This window comes from Parathielavia appendiculata, assembly GCF_033297405.1.
Source record: "Parathielavia appendiculata strain CBS 731.68 unplaced genomic scaffold N657scaffold_9, whole genome shotgun sequence".
Lineage (NCBI taxonomy): Eukaryota > Fungi > Ascomycota > Sordariomycetes > Sordariales > Chaetomiaceae > Parathielavia > Parathielavia appendiculata.
Genome location: NW_026944228.1, coordinates 180,406 through 194,993, shown reverse-complemented (window position 1 = coordinate 194,993; position 14,588 = coordinate 180,406). Strand labels below are relative to the sequence as shown.

The window sequence follows — 14,588 nt, the reverse complement described above, 5'->3', positions numbered from 1 at the left end:
TGGCCGCCATAGTCATCGGGCGAGAAAGGAATGATTAGGGGTTTGTCCTAGGGTGGTAACCGTGGACAGCAGTGGTGTTTGAGTGCCGATGCTCTCTGCGCTGCGTAACGTTATTTCTCGCCGTCGTCGCGTCTTTTGGAAGGTCTGCGCACGTAAAGTCTAGTCACGTGGCCTTCTACTTCGCCATTTCTTTCTGCGGGCCGCGCGCGTTTTGTATTGGGTTTTCCACGAGAAATCGAAGGCCCACCAAGGCAAATGACCTGCAAGCACGGAGCCGAATTTGGCGGGGAAAATGAGGACCCGCCGGTTTTTGGCGGACCGAAAACCGGGTTTTTGGTACGCTCGGACCTGTGATACCTAATGTTATCGGTCTTGCTAAACAGTTAAACTAGTCAACGCTTGACGTTAACCCCCGTGGCTCGTGTTCAACCTGTGTTGCTTTTGCTTCTTTAGCCTCGGCTAGCTGGAAAGGCCGCTTTGAGTGCATTAGAAACTGTAGGAGCTGTATTGTGTCTTTTCTGAGCTCTGCCAGTAACTATGTGTTGAATTATGCGTTGGTCAGTCTCTTCTAGGTTCCCCGGCAAAGATACGAGAGCTTCCTCAATAGCCGCCTTATGACGACATTGAGCCAGGCTGCCTAATTGATAGAATGCCTACCTGAACCTAAAGCAGAGCATCAGCGAACCATCCGTATATCAATCGAATCAGTGATATCTCATATCCCGTACGCCCTATCGCCAACCTTTTTTCGGATTTCTTGAGGAGACCCTGGAAACGCGCTTGTCCCTAAACTCATGTTGTTGCAAAAAGCTGTGCTGCGACGTACGGGATTCCAGGAGCAGCGCAGACTTCGCATGCGCACCCAGAGAAAATCGGGGGGGTTTCTGCAAAGGTGGTAGTATGTGTTGCCCATGTTTTCCTAGTCTTCTATAGCAAGTCACCACTCATTGTGGTATCTTGAGGCTGACTGGGGTCGCTCATCTCAGTTGTCTATATCTGCCTCGGAAGCTCCGACATTTAAAACCCAATCAGCGCTTCCCAGCTGCACTAGGTTAGAGGGCGTGGAGGTTAGTGCGGCGGGGGCCAGAGGAGGCGTTCTGGAAGTTGGAGGGTCTGGACCCAGAGAGTTTGGTATTGGGTTAAAGAGAGCATGAAACGAGAGTGAAAAAGAACTAATACGGAGAGCCCAGAGCTGACACGTCGAGGTCTGCGGATGTCAGTCAGCCTTTTTGGGTTAGTAATGCCGGGAGTCAAGACATACCTATCATCATCCATAGGTAGGACGCGCCTGTCAAGCGTGCGTCGCTGGTGCCGATAGTCGGTTGTCTTGCGGTTTCTGCGGTTTTTGGATCGTATCAGCTACCTGCACAAATCCAGGATATCTCTCACCTTACCGACCTACCTGTTCTTGTCAAAATGGCGCCGGGTGTTTCCACAATTCTGCTCCCAAAGTGCATCTCCAGCTTGTCCTTGACCTCGGGGGAAAAGTCCACCGGTGTCTGCCCAGATACGATACCGGCGAGGAGAAACGCGGCCGCGGTGATATTGGTAGAGAATAGCATGGCAAAGGTTGTTCTCTGGTAAAAGTTACGATGAGGAACTTGAAGTGGAACGGTGACTGTTGGGGGCAGGTTGGGGATTTCGGCAGCGGGGGACGGGCATTTATCCCTTTAGCAACCAGACGTCATCCGCAAACACTTGACGGCAAAAGGAAACATAGGCTCTGCCAAGAAGAGGAATGGTTTATTGATCTTACATACGGTTGCTTTCTACCGTGTGTTGCATCGCTCACTCACCTATTCGGCTCAATCGTGTTATCCTGGACTTGTTCGGCAGCTGTTGAACCGGCTGCATCGTCCGGTACACGTAGCTGAAGACACTAGGGGATCGTGTAGGATATTCTTATCGAGGTGCAGATACATTGGCTGCTGAAGCTTGACAATGGGTTGTGCATTTTGATGGCTGGAGCATCCTGCAGTGATGGAAAGAAAATCTGATGCGAGGCGTATCGTTGTGGCAAGAGATGAGGCTTGTCTCCAAGCCCTCGAGTTTGGGTGGAAAGGCGGCAATGCTCGTCTTAGTAAGTGAGATACTCCGTCAAATGTATGATAACTTTATGGCTTCAGTTTCGATACGGATCTCTCAGAGCAACGTACCTGCTTTCTTCAGTTCCCATCCCCGAGGCCTCCCCTAGAGCTCTTGACCCTGCCGTTGACGCTATCTGGGTAAAGATGAATGCCTGGACCTCAAAACTCTGCCTCGGCATTGACCTCAGATCCCGCCGGATTACCCAGGTCAAACGAACCGTGGACAGTGAGGCATTGCGAGGCTTCTCGAAATCAAACGCGTTGAAGATTGCTGAGTCGAGTTGGTCGGTATTGTGGTACGGATTACTTGTACAGATTACAGTACCACTTTTGATTGGGGTTCCATCCGACCCGGAACAAAGCGAGGCCGTTTGCCTCCGTGCGAAAACGGATGGCAGCGCTTGTTATGAAGGTCGTCGTGTTGCCGTTGTGGACAAGAAGAAGCAGTGTTCAAGAAGGCAGACCATATTGAAGTCCCCTTGGTCTCGTAAATGGCCAGTCATCATGGATAGAGCTCATATGAACTGTTTTTCAAAGTACTGACATCGCAAGTAAGAGCATGCTAGATACGTGCTCCCCCTTGGCGAAGGAGGTTTGTGATGATACTGCGGACCTCCCAATCTTGTACCTCGGTCACGCTGACTGTTTCTCCATTCAGTTGTCTCGCCCAGACGTCCACGTCATCGCCACCCAAATCCCCATGAAGAATCCTACCGGTGTACAACTGCCAGATGCTCAGGTCGAGGCCATACAAGTCATTGTCGATGATCGCCGGCGGAGGGTCTCGTCCAGAACGCTGCGACCTCAGAAGCCTGTTTGTGCAATGTTGTTTCCCGTCCTGGACATGCTCGTCCTCGTCCAGGTACCGACCCTCAGCAAGATCACAAAGCCAAAGTTTGCCCTGGTTGTCGAGAAACTTTTTCTCCAGCTTGATATCTCCATGGATGATGCGTTTGTCATGCAATTGTTGAACGATGTGGATCATCTGGTGCATAATGCCGCGGCGATGCGATGGCGGCAGGTCGTTGGAACAAGACTGTAAAGATCCATCATGAAGCCGTCGAGGAATATCTCGCCATTTCAGATCTTCGGCTTACCCAACACTTTCCTACAGACCGGAATTGCGCAGTCTCCAGCTGTCTGTTGAAGTTGGCATTTTCGAATTCATCCCTCACTTTCTAGATTTCGGAGGGCTGCCCTTCGATTCTGTAGAGCACGTTGTTAAAAGATACCGAGAGTTCAGACTTCTTGACTTGAGAGGCCGCAATATCGACGTCTGGTGGAACTAGTGGCCATGGCTCATCGTCGGGCAGGTCCACGAGTAGGGGAGCCTGTTCGCAGTTGAAACATCGGCACCTATGAGTCTTGTCAGAATGGCGACAAGAGTGAACTAAAGTTGCCAATGTCGGGCCAATTTTAACATGTTCAAGGTGACGAAGTGCCTCGCTACTAACAAACCAGGGTACGGAATAGAAGTGTACATATCCATACATTGCATTGTTACAGTATCCGACTATGCACCTTGAGGGGATGCCGGGATTCTGAACTGCCGCCACTCACCGCCCAAAAACCTCGGGGGTACCACTTTGGTAAGGTATCGACCTGAGTCGTCGAGCTCCCAGATTCATACCCTTCTTGCAAGAATTGGACCACAACGACAGCACGCCATGTCCGGCACATCAACAAAGAAGCGTTCATTGAACAATGGCCCCAAGGACAAGGCGGCGCGACCCACCAAGAAGCAGAGGCAAATGGCCGCATACCACAGCAGCTCAGAAGAGTCCGCGAGTGACAATGAGGACGCGCCCGTCCCAGCCAATCTCCTCGATTCGGACGATGAGGACTTAGACAACATCGAAGTCGACGACGGCGCATCCTCGGAAGGTTCACCATCCGACTCTGACTCGCACTTCGAAGCCGAATCGACGTCAAGACGGCAACCGGCGCCCAAGCCAAAACAACCGACAAAGAAGTCCTTCGTCGCCAAAGATGCGCCCGATTCAGACACCGCCTCCTCCGACGAAGAAGCCAACGTCGATAGTGCAGACGACCATCAACATGACTCCTTCTCAGACGCCGCCAGTCACAGCGACAGCGCTCAGGGCTCCTCCCGACCTAAATCGAAACGCAACGACCCGGCCGCCTTCGCAACCTCCATCTCCAAGATGCTCTCCTCCAAACTGCCAGTATCACGGCGCGCCGATCCCATCGTTGCCCGCAGCGGCGCCGCCGCCGAACACGCCCGCCAGGCCGTCGACGCGGCGCTCGAGGCCAAAGCGCGCAAGCGGCTGCGCGAGCAGAAGCGGCTGGCCATGGAGAAGGGCCGGGTGCGCGACGTGCTGGTGGCGAGCAAGACGCGCACGCTCAATGTGGTGACAGGCGAGATCGAGGAGGTGCCGGACGAGAAAGGGGCCCAGACGACCGAGGAGATCTTGGCGGCTGAGCGGAGACTGCGCAAGGTCGCGCAGCGCGGTGTGGTCAAGCTGTTTAACGCCGTTCGTGCGGCGCAGGCCAAGGCGGCCGAAGCGGAGCGGCTGGCTAGGAGGGAGGGAGTTGTCGGGTCCAAGAGAAAGGAGGAGAAAGTTACTGAGATGAGTAGGAAGGGGTTTTTGGACTTGATTGCAAGTGGAGGCGGCGGGCTAAAAAAAGGTGGCTTGGAGGAGGCGTAACATGGGACAGGTTGGCTTGGACGTTGGTATTGGTGTCGTTTCCTTCAGAGTAGCGTCTCTGTTTGTCTATGTACAGCACCTCCTGGCGGTGCGAGCTATTCGTACATGTGCATGGCCCCGCCACGACCGCGTCTCAAAATCTCCAGGAGGCGTCGCCGCGTCAGTTCGACCAAACATTCCAGCCAAGTCCAGGCCATACTTTTGGTATCTATGCGCGCTTTCCCTGTCCCCATGCATCAAGCAGAAACGCCGGTGACTGATATGAAACGGGCATTTTCGAATTCCTCATTTGAAGTCGCTCGACTGCAAATTCCTCGTCATGGCCGGCAGCTTCACCCGCAAGCCGTCCAACTCTGGCGTCATGACAATCTGGCACCCCAACCGGCTTGTCTCCTGCAGGCCAAACGCCAGGTCGAGCATGTCGTTCTCATCGTCGTCCGGCTCGGGCATCTTGTCGTAGTATTCTTGATCCAGGACGATAACGTGGCATGTGGAGCAGGCGCAGGAGCCGCCGCATGCGCCCTCCATCTCCAGGTCGTGCGCTTGGGCTATGTCCAGCAAGTTGTCGCCCTTGCTCACGGCGAGTTTGTGTTCGGCGCCTTCCTTGTCGATAAAGGTAACGTAGAGCCTGAAATAAGGTGGTCAGCGGGTGAACATAAGAGGCAGTACTTTGGGGTACGCACTCCTCACCGGGCGTCGGAGGGTCCACGTGGCCGTGCGACACGGCGGCTGAAGCAGAAAACGTTCGTGTTTGGAGCGATGTCGACCATGGCGACCGCCGCATTGGGCTCTGCACAAGTCGGGCCGGAGAGGCAGGCAGAGGAGCGACGCTCGGCTTGGCGTAACATCGTACATGCCGCGCGATTGGGCTGGCACTGCGTTTTGGAACGAGCCGTAAACTCGGAAGCAACTGCGCGAACATTTTTGAATTCGACATGGCGGCGGCGTTGGCGGGGAGCATTCGCGGGCGAGTGGGTTGCTGAAGCAAGGGCAAGAGTGAGGACCGAAAAGCTCAGAAATGGAGTGCAAAAGGCAAACAAGCACCCTGAATGTGTCCGTATCTGTATGAAGTATGCACAACTGAGACAGTCAAACACCCCGCCCCTCTTCGGACATAGGCATTCAGATGGGTATACGGAGTACAGTACCGCCTCTGTAGCTCTTATCAACGCGCGCAAAATGCAAAGGATCGAGACACCTCGCGGGTCGGCCGAAGGCGATCTAAGCTCCGACTTCTCCGTTATAAGAAATTGTTCGGCCGATGTGGACCCGGACATGGCACCCCGATTATGCAATAGCAAATAATGCAGGATGACGGATTGGCCGTATCAGATTTCCGAGCACCGTGCCAAGCCAAGCCGATTCACCTCTCCTCGTCATGCACATGCGACTTGGAAAATAATCGCTGCTGAGGTCCACCCACAAGCTTCCCACGACCCTGCGGGGGATACATCAAACGACAAGGCACTGTACCATGGTCCTGCGGGTACAAAGGACACCATGGCGAGCCATAACGACGGGGTCAATCCCCTGAGACCGTACTACATCCCCCCAACCATCGGAGAACCGCCCGAAGCTCTGCCCACCCCTGGCCCGCGCGCATTTTCCCATGCCAACTCGACGGGGAGGTACGCCTCCAAGGCACGCGACATTTTCTCCGACATAGACTACAAGGACTACATTGCTGAGCCATCGCCGTCGGCGGTACAGACACTCAAGGAGGTGTTGGACGAGCTGCTATGGAAGTACACGTCCGTCTTGATGGCGCAACCCTTCGAGGTCGCCAAAACCATTATGCAGGTAAGGGCTCAGGATGACCTCGGAGGGCTAGAAGCGGCAGCAGCCACAGCAGCGGCAGCGGCAGCGGAGGAGGCCCGACAGAAGCAGGCCAGCCAAAGGATAAATATGTATGACGAGGTAGGGTCTGCTGCGCGCCATACGAAGGACGGGACCGCCACTGACAACTTGCAGGATGCCCACTATGATTCAGACTCAGACCTCGACGAGTCGGCCTTCTTTACCTCTCACCAACCGCGAACACCATCACCTATCCTCTCTCGCTCAAAGCACCCGAGGCATCCGACCTCCCAATCTCCACAACCAGCTTCCAGGCCAATACCAGCACACCAACTAGCCATTCGCACGCCCGACTCAGTATTGGAGGTGATCGCCCAGCTGTGGCAGAAAGAAGGCGCTTGGGGCGTGTGGAAGGGCTCCAACGCGACGTTTATTTACTCCGTCCTCCAGTCCCTTCTCGAGAATTGGTCCCGCAGCCTCCTCAGCGCCCTGTTCAACGTCCCGGATCTAGGCGTCAAGAACGACTTGGACCGGCTCGTAGACATCGCAACCCCGTACCCCTGGGCCTCCCTCTTCGTCGCCGCCGCGGCGGCCATCGTAACAGGCCTCATCCTCTCCCCGCTCGATCTCATCCGCACCCGGTAAGCCCTTTCCTCACCCCCTTTCCCTCCAACCCCACTGACGAACCGACCACCATGGCAGCCTAGTAATAACCTCAGCCGCCTCCCGCGCCTCGCGCCGCACCCTCTCTGCGCTCCGCAGCCTGCCGTCCTACCTCTGCCCCTCACCCCTCGTGGTGCCGACGATCCTGCATTCCCTCGTGCACCCGCTCCTGACCCTTTCCACCCCGCTCGTCCTCCGCACCCAATTCATGATCGACCGCGAGCTGGCGCCCACCACCTTCTCCGTCGCCAAGTTCTGCTCGTCCACCGTCGCGTTGGCTCTCAAGCTCCCGCTCGAAACGGTCCTCCGCCGCGGCCAGGTTGCCGTACTTAACTCGCCGCGGTATCTCAGTGCTATGGAAGGAGGGGGGGATGCGGGGGGGAAGGGGAAGAGTAGGAAGCTGGATGAGACGCCTGCTGCTACGGAAATGGAGACGGTCGTCCCGGTGGGGAGGTATGACGGCGTGTTTGGGACAATGTATGCCATTGTGTACGAGGAGGGGTCCCATGTCGTGCCCGGCACGGTCGCAGGCACGGGAGCGGGGGCTAAGGCGAGGAAGAACAAGGGGGTGGCTGAGGCGGTGTACAGGAGAGGGCAGGGCCTGGATGGGTTGTGGAGGGGATGGAAGGTTAGTTGGTGGGGACTGGTTGGGTTATGGGCGGCTGGTGTGCTGGGTGGTGGCGGAGACGGGGAATTCTGAGGTCTCTTCTAATCTTCCCTCTCCCAGTTGCTCTCTGACCAAAGGGAAGATGGATGATGAGCGGCTGCGAAGGCGTGTCAGGGGAGAAGTGTCTGGATAAGGGCGTCCGTGTCCGTACGGCATGACATGGTACGGTGTAACTCGGCACAGGACTGGCTCAGGGGCGTTTACGGGCAGCGAATTTTTTTCGGTTTCCATTTCTGCGCAGTGATTCCCCGCTCATGAAAGACTATGATATCTATCTTACCTTGGTTGCGGGATTCCAGGGCGTGGGCTTGGGTTGCATCTGTATCTCTAGCTGGCTGTGTAAAGTATGACAACAGTGGCGGTGGATACATAGAGTCAATAATAGGCCGGTTGAGGTCAGCCTCGGCCGGTGTTTTATCACGGTACAGTAAAGGAGCACCCGACTGTATCAATAGGTTCTCAGTACGACTGAAATATACGTGAAACACACCGTTCCACCGGAGACAACGTCACCCCGCATTTTGAGCGGAGAGTCTTGGGAACGTTGTCGCAAAGTTTCTGAGAAAGAGGTCCGATATTCAGCGCATGGAACAGGACAAGACTCTTGAGCCTCCTGTCCACACAGCAGACGAAAGCGATGAAGCTAAGTCACTGAGTTTAATATATGGACATGGAGGAGGCACGCTCCCCGGAACTACATACATTGAAGATATTGAAGCTCATCATCCAGACCCTGGCGGGCATCTAGTGCGCCGCTGGCAGTCAATCATGGCTCGCCCATCACCGTTACTCATCGCATTACACCACTCTACATAGAGCCTTCTACAGCCCCTTAGACGCACTGGGCGTACCAAGGGTTCAGCACCGAGCAGCTGGAGCCAGCGGCGCATGCGGTCGGGCCGGCCCAGCCGCTGCCGCCGCACTGGCCGTACTTGGTCTGGGTTGCGCCGCCGGTGGGGCTCGGGGTGGTGGAGCTGGACGGTACGACGGTGCTCGTCCTCAGGGTGGTGCTGGTCGACACGGGCGGGCGGCTGATGCTCGAGACGCTGGTGACCACGGAAGACGTGGTGGTGGGCTGGGAGCCGCCGCCGCCGGGGAGGGTGGCCGAGGCGGTGGCGGTGGCGGTCGACTTGCTCTGGGGAATGGAACTCACGGCGCCGGGAATGAGCGCGGGGCCGGGGACGGGGTAGTTGGGACTTGGGACATAGGGATTGAACAAAATGCCGGGGTCGGTCGCCTTGTACAGGGAAGTGCCGGCGACGCCGCTCGGGACGGTGCTACCGGAGCCGGTAACCCGGAGGTTGATGCACTGCGGGTAGGACTGAGCGCCGTTGGGGCTAGAGGCGCCGTGGAGGGCGATGATCTCGTGGCGGAGCACGTAGTTGCCGGCCTTCAGGTCGGACGGAATCTGGACGAGCCAGCTGTTGCCGTTGGCGCGGAGAGCGTCAGCGGCCCACCGGCCGGCGGCCTGGTCGTAGCCGGCGCCGTCAATCTTGAACCATTTGAGCGACTCCTTGCTGACGGACTCGCAGTCGCCGTTGCAGGCGGCCAGGTAGTCGATGACGGGACCGACGTGGGACTCGGGCCAGACGGGGTCCCAGACGATGCTGATCTTGTCACCAGCAGCTACTGTGGCATGGCCGCCACCGGGAGTAGCGCTCCTGTGGCAGATGACATCGGAGGTGCCGAAGTTGTTGGGCTCAACGAAGCCGTTGTCCTGGTTGGAAGCCTTCCAGCCGATCACTGTTGGTGGGTTGGGCTGGTACCAGTGGGTTGTAGGGTCGTAATTCTGGTAGTAGACGCCATTGACAATGATGTGGCTGACATGGCCGTGGGCGGCGACAAGAGCCGCACCCGTTAGGGAGACGAGAAGGGCGGATGCCTTGGACATGTCTACAACGCTTGAGGTGTAGTACGGATAGGGGTGAGAGAAGATGGTCCTCGGTCGTTCGTGGGAATGCTCTAGACCAGGGTGCTGATCAATACGAAAATCACGGCTGAAAGCTGTGGTGTTTTATAGAACAAGAGACGACATTGTCCCCTGGACCATCATCCAAGGTCATGAGGACACCAGCGTCGGGATCAGTGAGCAATGTGCCCCTAGGACCTCGACTGGAATGTCCGTCCGTCTGGGCGTTCGAAGTTCCAAGCAGATGACAGCATGTTGTGAAATCCGAGTGTTCCAACGGGTTCCATGGCGCCGCCTCGGTAGCGTTCCAAGCGCGATGATATCCTGGCTCCGTAGTCGAGGGGGGGATATCGGCCTTCTCGTCCGTCTTGGATCCTCTTGGAGTCCTGGAGCAACCTCGCCGTGCCTGAGCTGCGAGCTCCAGGGAGTTCAGGTCCGGATGCCATTGGCTGAGGGATGGGGATTCCCCAGGACGCCACGCTCCAGCTATCCCGTTTGGGGGCACGCGGGAGGCTGTTTCCGATGCGGGTATCGCATCCACATGGTGGTCGACGATTGTTTGTGGGGAAATGTAACAGTCCGTTTCACCAGCGCCAGTTCGATGCCACGTGAAGGCTTCATGCAAAAACGTCGTGGAGCATGTCGCGGAGCAGTTGACCAGGATCTTTTCCATGGCTTTCATTTGCGGCGACCCGAGCGCACGGTTCCTGCAATATAAAATATATCCGTATATTGCTGCAATACCGACATGCAGAACGGCTCGGTAGTGGCGCGCCTTAGTTGACCCAGGCTGATCGTCGCGGCCTGGTATTGAGACGCAGAATTGGAAAGGATAAAACGTGCGGCAACCCGCTTCATCCCACGTGGGGATCGCCAAGATATCCTCGCCGGACAGTTCTGAAAGGGGAAGGAGTTCCCGTCTGCTGGCTGCCCAACTTCTTATCACTGGCACAGTACTTCACCTGCCAAAGCCAGTGGTGACTCCTCTTCACGACCAGGTCTGGAATCATCTGGGCGGGGAGAACCAGTCTGGCCTTGGCGGAAACTCGGGACGGTCTCCAGCCGACGACAACCTCTCTTTAGAGTCGCAGTTTGTTTGCATCCTAAGTCTTTCCAACGGCACCTTGACGAGGACACTGCCAAGCATCAGGCTGAACAATAACAGTACATGGGCACTAGATAGAGGCGGGAACAACAACGACCCCGGGGATGGCAATGCCGATATAATCCCCCCACACTTGATTTTCAAAGGTAACACAACTATTTTCCCCATCCGAAGGTATCCATAGGAATCTGGTACCCTTCAAGATGTGCCTCTTCAACTCTTTCACAAGATTCAGGGTCATATGCGCCTTTTCGCATGGGTTTCCCAGCGCAAGATGACATGCAAAGGACAAACGGGGGACGGATAAAAGCAGACAGCGCCGAGGCGGATCTTTCCTTGGTGTGCATGTACTGAGGAGAGGATCCTACCTACGGAGATTGGCTTTCGTTCGGTATGGATACTGACCAGAGTTTGTAGGGACTCTTTCTGTAAGACCTCGATTGGAAAAGGGTGTGGGTGCTTTCTTACCAGAGAACCAGGTCTTAGGGAGATTGGAGACGGGCGGCCTTCACGGGGCCGGGTGACCCGACCGTTCACGGCAGATAACCCCACATCCCCGACCATGCTCACACCGACCCTTCCTTCCATCAGGAATCCCTGAAACACCACAGAGATGGCCAGAGGTAACGGTCTCGAAGCGCAGGGCGTCAATCCAATGTGGGACATTGCTCTCTAGAATGCTGCCTTAGGGCTGAGTCTCGGACTGGAATGCGCAATCGATGGTCAAACCTGGAAGGGGCTGGCCGGCTACGCTGGTCCCGACAGTTCGTGTGACGAGAAGTCCGATTTGGCTTACAAGCAGTGTCATACATGCTTTCGTTGAAAACTTATAAGAGCCATCCATGCGTCGATCCTGAATGGCCTCGTCCGGTTCCTGTTTGCTTCTGACCATCTTTATTCATCTCGTATCGTCCTAACCCCGACGCACCATGCTCCTCAGCTTAGCAACCCTCGCCCTGGCCCTCACCAGCACCGCCTTAGGGCATGCCTTCATGTACGGCATCTTCGTCAACGGCAAAGACCAAGGCGACGGCCGCAACATCACCATCCGTTCGCCCAGCACCAACCACCCCGTAAGGGACTTCAAGAGCGACGCCATCGCCTGCAACAACCTCGGTGACATCGCGGCCCCCAACTTCGTCAAGGCGGCCGCGGGCGACAAGCTCGCCTTCCGGTGGTACCACTGGAACCCCGTGGACCCGGCCGACATCCTGGACAAGTCGCACAAGGGCGCCATCCTTACCTACATCGCCAAGTACGCGACCGCCGACGTGAGCAACGGGACCGGCCCCATATGGTCCAAGATTGACGAGCAGGGTTTCGAAAACGGCGAGTGGGCGACCATCAAGATGATCAACAACGGCGGCAAGGCCGAGTTCACGCTGCCCAAGGCGCTGGCGCCGGACAAATACCTCATCCGTCAGGAGCTCCTGGCGCTGCACATGGCGGATATCAGCCCCAAGGTGAACGCCTCGCGGGGGGCCGAGTCGTACCCAAGTTGTGTGCAGTTTGACGTATCCGGGTCCGGGAATGCTGTTCCAAATCAAAATTTTGATTTTAACACGGGTTATTCGTATGATGGTGATGCCAAGGGGTTGACTTTCAACATACATATTCCCTTTGACAAGTACACGCCGCCGGGCCCCAAGGTGTGGACAGGGAATTGAGTCAGTAGCATTCATCTTCGGTGAGCCGGTTGGGAGTTTGGGAGTATAGGGGTATCGTTGTTTGTGTAGAATATAGCCGCATATCCAAGTGCTTCGACTCTCCTGCCTCGCCATCTAACCATTCTCAGCTCGTCTCCTGTGCTGTTCGCGGCTACACCGGCCAGCTCGGAGAGATCCTCGTCGAATCTGACCAAGGGCGCCAAGCCAAGTGATAGCATGTCGATAAGCTTTCGTGAGAGCGGGAAACCAATGTCCCAAGTTCAACCTTCCACTGCCTCACTCGTCGCCTCGCCCGATTTGGGGATAAAATAGCGCGAGTTGCGGGTCATACCCAACAGCCTGGTTCGGTCCAACGGCACTGACAAGATGTCAATGCACTTTGCTGGACTATTTTGCGGGCCCCGCCCCGTTCAAGACGGCAGTGGTTGGCCGCGGCACAAACCCTGATCCTCAGAGCGGTGCCACTGTGCCCTAGCGCGGATAGCATGCTAAGGATTGCATCCTCCCCAAGCGGGCCCTTGGACCTCTGAATGCGGAGGAAGAATGAGACATGGCTTGGTGGCATTTGCTCCCCGTTTGAGGTGGCCGGTACTTGGAAGGTTGGCAGGAGGCCCGTCTAGGGCCAGCCCAATGAAACGAGCCGGGTCTGGTGATGTATCGGCCTCTTTCCGCTGCGCACACGTCGGCGCAGCTGTTCCAGCATGGCGACCTACACCACGCCGGCAGGACGATTCGTCAACCGGGTATAGCCTCCCCTTGGCTTGCGGTACCTGCGGATACACCGCAAGCCAAGCCAAACCACCAGCGCAATGCCACCGACCAGAGTCGCCAAGAACAAGAATATGTGATCGCCAATGCCCATCATCAGCTTATTGTCCCAGTTGTTCCAGGTCCCGCCACCGCCGTCCTGGTGGTAGAAGAACACCCAGGGGTCGGCGCCGGCGGCCTCGTCCATCATGATGTGGTAAAGGCGATGCTCTAGATCCGGGTTGGCTTCGGCCTTGGGAAGCAGGGCGTGGTACTCCTCCCATATGGCCGTGAGAAACCACTGGCCGCTCGAGTACATGATGGTAACGTACGGCAAGGGCCAGTTCCAATTGTATCGGAGCAGGGAGAGGGTCAGGTGGTGCCAAGACGGATGGTTCGGTCGAGCGCCAAGGATGTTGTTGCTTAGAGCGCCGCGCCCACCATCTGTAACCCAGACCGGGTAGGAGAGTAGCGGAGTGAGGTTGGCTTTGCAACCCTAGTAACGGAGAGTCAGCACTTCTGCGTCAGAGGCGAGGCCAGCCCTGGAAGTTACCTACATTGTCCAGGTCCATGTAGATGCCGCCATAATGCAGCATCAGGAAATACCTGACGGCATCAACCCGCTGCACCGGGTATCGGTAGCCGTCGTAGGTGTTTAGGAACCAAGGGTATTCGGATCCGATGAAGTCCCGCGACGCTTTTTCGGTCCAGAGCTAAAGCAATTGAGTGTCAGCAAGCGGCCAGGCTGACAGGGGCAAATGGGTTGAATTTCGAAAAAGCCGTACCTTGAACTCAAAATCCGGGTTCAAATCCCGACATCCCTTACGTATAGTGGCCCATTCCAACGGCAGCTCGTTATATCCAGGTTCGCGCCAGTTGTGGAAGATGTGGTGAACGATCTTAGGGACCGGGTGAATGTTGGTGTCGTTCGGCGACGCGGCGGCGACTTGCGGCTGAGTGAGTCGGATCCTGCATGCTCGAAAAAGATGGACTTGAAGAAAAGAAGGCGGGAATCATGATGCAAGGAGCGTCACTAGGGCAATTGCCCATAGGACGACGGAAATCCTCAGAGAAATGCGCATCTTGGCACCCAAGTCGCGTGTTAGCGACCGCAAGAAGTGCGATGATAAGGACTGGAAGGAGAGAAGGTGCGCCGTAGGGAAAAGCGAATAACCCCCAGATTTGGCAAAGGTCACAGGCCCCACTTACAATGAGCCGCCCGGAGGTGGGTCCGGCTTCATGGCCTTCGATGGAATCTGGATAACTGAATACTGCAC

The 14,588-nt window shown here is 56.3% G+C and overlaps 9 protein-coding genes across 9 annotated transcripts; 4 read left to right on the top strand and 5 right to left on the bottom strand.

Moving 5' to 3' along the window:
- Window positions 1–1,141: 1,141 nt before the first annotated feature.
- On the bottom strand, window positions 1,142–1,626 carry N657DRAFT_646835 (uncharacterized protein). The gene is made up of 3 exons (XM_062793191.1): window positions 1,403–1,626; window positions 1,262–1,336; window positions 1,142–1,207 (listed from the first exon to the last, which is right to left on the bottom strand). Exons 1-3 carry the CDS (start codon window positions 1,560–1,562, stop codon window positions 1,173–1,175), a joined length of 270 nt encoding a protein of 89 aa, XP_062645934.1. The 5' UTR covers window positions 1,563–1,626; the 3' UTR covers window positions 1,142–1,172.
- A 1,023-nt stretch (window positions 1,627–2,649) lies between these two features.
- On the bottom strand, window positions 2,650–3,537 carry N657DRAFT_672778 (uncharacterized protein; the record flags this gene model as incomplete). The annotated part of the gene is made up of 4 exons (XM_062795656.1): window positions 3,341–3,537; window positions 3,263–3,293; window positions 3,185–3,227; window positions 2,650–3,123 (listed from the first exon to the last, which is right to left on the bottom strand). The coding sequence occupies exons 1-4, from the start codon at window positions 3,381–3,383 to the stop codon at window positions 2,650–2,652; spliced, it is 591 nt and encodes a 196-aa protein (XP_062645933.1). The 5' UTR covers window positions 3,384–3,537.
- Window positions 3,538–3,704: 167 nt separating this feature from the next.
- Window positions 3,705–4,977, top strand: N657DRAFT_646834 (Rrp15p-domain-containing protein). The gene has a single exon (XM_062793190.1). It carries the CDS (start codon window positions 3,755–3,757, stop codon window positions 4,754–4,756), a length of 1,002 nt encoding a protein of 333 aa, XP_062645932.1. The 5' UTR covers window positions 3,705–3,754; the 3' UTR covers window positions 4,757–4,977.
- A 64-nt stretch (window positions 4,978–5,041) lies between these two features.
- N657DRAFT_657045 (ferredoxin) lies at window positions 5,042–5,693 on the bottom strand (the record flags this gene model as incomplete). The annotated part of the gene is made up of 2 exons (XM_062794763.1): window positions 5,042–5,384; window positions 5,440–5,693. 2 exons carry the CDS (start codon window positions 5,691–5,693, stop codon window positions 5,042–5,044), a joined length of 597 nt encoding a protein of 198 aa, XP_062645931.1.
- Window positions 5,694–6,256: 563 nt separating this feature from the next.
- On the top strand, window positions 6,257–8,307 carry N657DRAFT_691458 (mitochondrial carrier; the record flags this gene model as incomplete). The annotated part of the gene is made up of 3 exons (XM_062797110.1): window positions 6,257–6,673; window positions 6,728–7,194; window positions 7,256–8,307. The coding sequence occupies 3 exons, from the start codon at window positions 6,257–6,259 to the stop codon at window positions 7,914–7,916; spliced, it is 1,545 nt and encodes a 514-aa protein (XP_062645930.1). The 3' UTR covers window positions 7,917–8,307.
- Window positions 8,308–8,715: 408 nt separating this feature from the next.
- On the bottom strand, window positions 8,716–9,774 carry N657DRAFT_576375 (carbohydrate-binding module family 1 protein; the record flags this gene model as incomplete). Its single annotated transcript, XM_062789171.1, has 1 exon — window positions 8,716–9,774. One exon carries the CDS (start codon window positions 9,772–9,774, stop codon window positions 8,716–8,718), a length of 1,059 nt encoding a protein of 352 aa, XP_062645929.1.
- Window positions 9,775–9,887: 113 nt separating this feature from the next.
- N657DRAFT_492749 (uncharacterized protein) lies at window positions 9,888–10,781 on the top strand. The gene has a single exon (XM_062787640.1). The coding sequence runs from the start codon at window positions 10,001–10,003 to the stop codon at window positions 10,508–10,510; it is 510 nt and encodes a 169-aa protein (XP_062645928.1). The 5' UTR covers window positions 9,888–10,000; the 3' UTR covers window positions 10,511–10,781.
- A 1,045-nt stretch (window positions 10,782–11,826) lies between these two features.
- Window positions 11,827–12,564, top strand: N657DRAFT_576323 (lytic polysaccharide monooxygenase; the record flags this gene model as incomplete). The annotated part of the gene is made up of 1 exon (XM_062789163.1): window positions 11,827–12,564. The coding sequence occupies one exon, from the start codon at window positions 11,827–11,829 to the stop codon at window positions 12,562–12,564; it is 738 nt and encodes a 245-aa protein (XP_062645927.1).
- A 709-nt stretch (window positions 12,565–13,273) lies between these two features.
- N657DRAFT_657041 (glycosyltransferase family 32 protein) lies at window positions 13,274–14,393 on the bottom strand (the record flags this gene model as incomplete). Its single annotated transcript, XM_062794762.1, has 4 exons — window positions 13,274–13,807; window positions 13,869–14,024; window positions 14,097–14,264; window positions 14,346–14,393. 4 exons carry the CDS (start codon window positions 14,391–14,393, stop codon window positions 13,274–13,276), a joined length of 906 nt encoding a protein of 301 aa, XP_062645926.1.
- Window positions 14,394–14,588: the final 195 nt, after the last annotated feature.

Coding starts and splice junctions, on each gene's coding strand:
- N657DRAFT_646834 (XM_062793190.1), top strand. CDS start 3,755: ATGTCCGGCACATCAACAAAGAAGCGTTCATTGAACAATGGCCCCAAG.
- N657DRAFT_646835 (XM_062793191.1), bottom strand. CDS start 1,562: ATGCTATTCTCTACCAATATCACCGCGGCCGCGTTTCTCCTCGCCGGT. Junction 1,337..1,402: donor CGCCATTTTGACAAGAACAG/GTAGGTCGGTAA, acceptor CAAAAACCGCAG/AAACCGCAAGACAACCGACT. Junction 1,208..1,261: donor CTACCTATGGATGATGATAG/GTATGTCTTGAC, acceptor TGACATCCGCAG/ACCTCGACGTGTCAGCTCTG.
- N657DRAFT_492749 (XM_062787640.1), top strand. CDS start 10,001: ATGTCCGTCCGTCTGGGCGTTCGAAGTTCCAAGCAGATGACAGCATGT.